Source organism: Mustela nigripes, chromosome X, assembly GCF_022355385.1.
Source record: "Mustela nigripes isolate SB6536 chromosome X, MUSNIG.SB6536, whole genome shotgun sequence".
Lineage (NCBI taxonomy): Eukaryota > Metazoa > Chordata > Mammalia > Carnivora > Mustelidae > Mustela > Mustela nigripes.
In genome coordinates, this window is record NC_081575.1 from 60,060,315 (window position 1) to 60,066,314 (window position 6,000).

The 6,000-nt window shown below is 37.4% G+C and overlaps 1 protein-coding gene across 1 annotated transcript in view; it reads right to left on the reverse strand.

Annotated features, from left to right (window-relative positions):
- The window catches only part of SH3BGRL (SH3 domain binding glutamate rich protein like), a 102,611-nt gene extending 96,623 nt beyond the window's left edge, over positions 1–5,988 (reverse strand). Inside the window, exon 1 of the mRNA XM_059386320.1 lies at positions 5,662–5,988. Coding sequence (XP_059242303.1) covers positions 5,662–5,706 — 45 coding nt within the window. The 5' untranslated portion in view covers positions 5,707–5,988. The remainder of the gene's footprint in view (positions 1–5,661) is intronic.
- Positions 5,989–6,000: the final 12 nt, after the last annotated feature.

The following is a 6,000-nucleotide window of genomic DNA, read 5'->3' on the forward strand; positions in this document are numbered from 1 at the left end:
AGTCAAATCTTGATTAGTCATGTTAATGAATGAGTAATGAAACAAAAACCTCTGGGGCTCCTGGGTGGCTCAGTCGTTAAGCATCTGCCTTGAGCTCAGGTCATGATCCTTGGGTCCTGCGATCAGGATCCATGTCTTTTGGGCTCCCGGCTCAGCAGGAAGCTTGCTTTTCCCTCTCTCCCTCCCCCTGCTTGTGTTCCCTCTCTCACTGTGTCTCTCTCTATCAAAAAATAAAATCCTTAAAAAAAAATCTAATAACACTGACACTGAATACTTCTAAATATATAATCTTTGAATTTGTCATGATATGTTTTAATTTATATTTAAACTTTACCTAATGTTCTGGCAATCTGCAAAACTTCAAACAACCTAATAAAGCCAAAATGTGAGGGACTGGACTAGCAAATAATCCCTTTGCTTAGAATTCTGCTAAACCAAGTGTAAAATGTCAGCTTCGCCTCTCATATTAATAAAAAAAGTCTTCATAAATGAACAGCCCCTTCTCTCTAATTATACTTTCATTTAATTTTGATCTGGATTGGAGGAAGTCATTAAGGACTAGGCATAAAAGGCTTTCTGGTGGGCTACAAAGCAGAACTGAAAGCAAACAGATGGTCATAGTCACTGACAAATTGTCAATATGTTTAATATTTTCAGTAAGAGATGAAATACCACAGTCAGGCTTAATTATTCAATTAAGTAGCAGAAAATATTCCTATAAAAAGATATATGTTTGATTTTGCAATGTATATTTTAGAGAAGAATTTAGAGATAAACTACAGAGAATTAGAACATTTGACCTGAATGTGTCTGGGGTTTCAATTTATTTTTTTCCCCCAGGCCAATCCAGGGGGAAAATTGACCTTAAGGTACATAGATCAAAATGCCTCCTCAGTAGAGAAACTAGTCTTTGAGCTAGAGATGAATTCATTTTATCTTTCTCTTCTACCAGATCATAAACCTAAATTTATACTAAATTCCCAAAATACATTCTTCCCTAAAACCATTTGACTTTTAAGTGCTCAAGAATCATCATTACTGATAATTGTGTTTTCCAAGCATCTTTAAGTTGGGCCAAATTATTCCAAAAACTTTTCCATTATTGCTGTGAAATTTAGGAAGTCAGTCATAGAATATAGGGCACCAAGTTGAAAGCACTAATATTGAGTTCCTGCATTAACCTAGAGAATGCTGTCATTTTCCACTGTTTAGAGCATCCAAAAAGTATGTCCAAACATTCAGTTCCTGATTTTGTTCTTTTAAATAGTTTGTAAATACCTTTAAACAGCATCCAAACAAACCTTGAAAGCTATAACAAAGACCATACATCCATACATCAAATCAATGTTCATTATAAATGCAGACTCAGAGCAGCAAAATACTCTGTCACCTAAAATACAATTAAGTGAGAATCATATAAATGAAGAACTGTAGTGTTTTATTCCACATCTGTATTATCCAAATCAAAAAAATACTGTGCCTAGTGACTCATGCTTTGGCAATCACAAGCATTTATTTACTTGTTTTTATAAGTTGTGTACTGAACACTGTCATAAAAAAATTATGTGTATTTCATTTCTTACATGGATAATAGTTTCCTTTAACAGTCATAAAAGAGATCATTTTAAAAAAATCATTTCATAAATAAACCCCTCAGAAACCATCTATGTATCACAATCTTAACATTTCTACACCAAGCATACCTAGAATACATAGAGATCATAAAACAGAGATTATTATGGGTCCAGGGAAAAGAAGTGTTGGGCTGGCAGGAAGGGCTACCAAAGATGGCGAAAGTTCCCGCCACAAGACCTGAGCTCGGACAGGAGAACAAAGGCCCAAGCAGGAATCTGAGACCCCCGCCCCAGGCTCCTGTGGACCAATGGGATCCCGATGAGTGGTGGGATATCCAAATAAGGGAAACTTGCCAAAAGACCCCTGAGCTTTCCCCAAGACCCCTTAAAAGCCCCCTCGTCCCTGCCTTGGGCGCGACTTCCGCCACTCTGCTTTCCAGAGTGGTGGAACCTCGCCGGAGGGTGCCCACCTCCTCCCGGCGCAACTTTCCTGGCTCCCCTTCTCCTGAGCCCTGAAACTTCGCCGGAGAGCGTTTTTAATAAATCTTGCCTTGCACCCACTTTGCCTGGTGTTGTGTTTATCTCGCCGGAAAAACCTTACAAGAAGTATGAGAAAAAATCCTCCCAAAACAGTTAAAATTCTCCAAGCAATCATCCCTCCAGCAATTCTCATCAAAACCCAATGCTGATTTTTGTTAAAAGTTTTTGAAGTTTGGGGCGCCTGGGTGGCTCAGTGGTTTGGGCTGCTGCCTTTGGCTCGGGTCATGATCTCAGGGTCCTGGGATCGAGCCCCGCATCGGGCTCCCTGCTCCGCAGGAAGCCTGCTTCCCTCTCTCTCTCTCTCTCTCTCTCTCTGCCTGCCACTCTGCCTACTTGTGATCTCTGTCTGTCAAATAAATAAATAAAATCTTTAAAAAAAAAAGTTTTTGAAGTTTATTAAGATACACAAGGTCTGTGTTTTCTATTCCTTTTCCATTAAATATAAATGTATAATGCATTACAATCTTGACAAAAAAGGTATACACTTCTGTGTTATAGTTGGTCAAGACATGCACAAACAGTTCTGAACAGGCAGAAATCACCTCCTATAGTCAGACAACTTTGGAATTGCATTCCTGCTAAATGATTTCCATAAAAAGAAACTGTATTAAGGTCTGAATTTCTTCTACCTTGACCTATAAAAAATAGTTCCAAATAGGAATGTCTTCTTTATCTCCATGTTCTTGAATGAAAAGTCATTTACCTCACTTACTGACATTCAACTTTAGACATGCTATCCCTCTTCCACATCAGCTCCTCATTTTTCTAATCCCTATATGTGTATATGCTCAGGTAATTCTTCCATATACAGGGGAAAGTCATTTCTGTAACTCTCCTCTCATGTTCACATTTATCTTCTCATGCCTCCTCTACATGCCTCACTGGGACAATGTATTTCTTGGTGGTTAAATACATGTTGCTGTATTTAAACAGCTTGTGTTGGATTCAAGTTCTGTGGCTTTCTAGTTATGTGACCTTGAGAAAGTTGTTTAAACTTTCTGAACCTGTATTTCCTTATCTTAAAAATAGAGATAATCATAAACTTAATTCACAGGACTAGAAATTGTAAAGAAAAGATGAAATAGTACCTGATACACTTAATTGTTCCTATTATTATCACTTTCTTTTTTTATTATTATGTTACATTAGTCACCATACAGTATGTCATTAGTTTTTGATGCAAGAAAACCATTGCAAAACCAACCTACTTGCTTTCATTTCTAAACTTTTGAGAAGCAAGTGCTGTGTTGGGGCAGAGTTGAGTAAGCACTTGAAAACTGTTGTTTTGTTTTGTTTTGTTTTGTTTTAATCAGTCTATGAAGGAAAAGGAGTCTTGAAATAAGAACAGAACAAGTTAATGTTGTTTTGGACTTAGCATAGATTCTCCTCTAGCTGATAAAACATCTAATATTGGTTATTTTTATAACAACCACTAGAAGGAATCAGAAAACAGTGAGAAATTACAAATTCAAAACCAAAAGCTTTCTTTTAAATGCTCTTCAGAGACCTACACTTAGTAACTTATAGGACTGTCTCATTTTGACCAATTATTGTGTTTCCATTAAGATTTTTGCCCCAAAATTTCTAAATCGTGTGTTAAAAACTATATGGTAGCAATTTTAATGAAACCTTAGTATTTGTGTTATAAATGAAGAATATAACTATTATAAGTATTATAAGTATATAAGTATATAACTATTTGTGTTATAAATGAAGTATACTCACTTTATACTGTTTTAGCACTATTTAAAAGTACCCATGCTTTTTAAAAAAATAATTTATTTTGGCCTTATGCATAATTTTGATAACAGGCTCATAAAACTATAATTAGTGAAACAACATACAAACCTCTACTGATAAGAAAAAAATCAAACAAAACACAAGTAGCATAAATATTTCCTATTTGTATAGTCTTCAGCAATCCAGTCTAACAATGTGCATAATAAGAGACAGCAGTCATTTTTTAAGGCCCTTAGAAACTTAAGTCTTAACAAAGAAAGAGGTACAATTATTCTTTAATAGAAATTATGAAAGGAGTTTATTTTTTAATCTGCTTTTGGGGGAGGGGCAGAAGAGCAAGAAAGCAAAGAGTAAATGGCAATATTGGAACTGCATATCACCCAAAATGAAACTAACTTCCTGATCTGTTCAGTCTAATAAGGAATTTAAGTAAGGTTATTAGCTGGTCTTTAAAATTTTATAATTACTGTATTGGATTTGAGACTCAGAGTAACTCAAATATTACTTCAAAATATCAAAATTAATATATGTGGTTAATAATAAAGCAAGAAGCTCATGAAGTGAAGTTCAAAGACAATATGAAAATTTTATGTTTTCAACCTGAACTTGCTAAAAAAATGTCAAGTTTTTTGTCAGAAAACTGTCTAAACACATCCACACATAGTGTCTAGAGAAGACAAATTTCAAAGTTCAAGGTTCTTGTGATTTCACATAACCTTCAGTTTTATCCCAAACCCACCTAGGGGTACATAAGCAAAACAACCAGCAACAGTAAAAACATGGAATAGCTGCTGCTCTAAAGCTCAGAAGAGGAGGCAATTATTACATCCTATATCCAGAACTCTTCTATCTACTCTTGCTACTGTTAGCTTTGTTCGAGTTGTGAAAAACAGGCACTTTGATTTATCATGGATATACAGTCAGGTTACATCCCAGTTTATCCTATTGCTTCCCACAGCCGCTGAAGAACTGTTACTCTAAATTAAAAGCACATGAATCCAGGGAGGAACTGTCCCAGCATTTGAAGAAACAGCAACTGGAGTCTACCACTACACAAGCCACTTACTTGTTAGTTCCCTTTTTAGTTCTCAATATATTTGAAGCAGTTAGAACCTGTTAGAAGACAAATCTTTGGGGGGAAAAAAAGAAGTCAAAATAAGGGACACTATGGAAAGAAAAAACAGGTCCCTTGTTACATTGCTTTTTAAAAACCCCACAATTTTGCACCATTGTTCTCAACTTCACCTCCCGAATTCTGCCTAGTTCTAACACTCTTTTTAGTCTGAGTTTAAACACCCTCTCCTACACACTGGCAAAATGACTCTTTGATTAAAGCGGCCTCACTTCAAAAATAATCGCAATGCCTCAGTAGGCCTCCACTCAATGTCATCAGCCGGCGCATGTTTTACATCCTTACAGAAGGGCACGCCAGCCCTTCGTCTCAGTACCTAAAACACAAATGTCAAATTTCCCACTCCTGAAACTCACCAGTCTGTGATTTTATTTGACTTCTTCCACTAACCTTAAAGACCCTATATACCACCTTTCCCCATCTACCAAAATTCAGTAGCTTTTCTTTTCCCTCAAAGAAGAAATGTGATCTTAACATCATAAGGCAAACAAAGCTAAACTCCACGGAAAAATGAAATTGAAGCAACAAAGGAAAGAAAGAGAAGGGCAGGACGCGGAAGACGCTTGTGTCCTCTGAAGGAACAGCTGCCCTGATGAACTTCTGCAATTTAACGGTTCTGGGGCAATAGGAGATAGGTGTGTAGGAAAACAAAGGCGGTTTCCCCACCCTCCTTACCGCCGTAGAACCAGAGGAAGATGCAATATACACACGGATCACCATCCTGGGAACAAAGGCCGCTGTTCTTTGGGTCGTGCAAACGGCTAGAGAGCAGCTGCCGCAAAGGCTGGAATCGAGGTAGAGGTGGAAGAAAGGTGGGAAGAGATGGGTGGGGGAAGGTGGAAGGGGAACTCGCCGGAGTCCCGCCTCCTCCTTTGACTGCTTTCAGTGAGCTCAGAACACTGCAGTCCCAGCCCCAAAGCCTGGAAAACACAGGCTCCTTTGCATCCTTCCTTCCTTCCTGCCTTTCTTTCTTTCTTTCTTTCTTTCTTTCTTTCTTTCTTTCTTTCTTTCTTT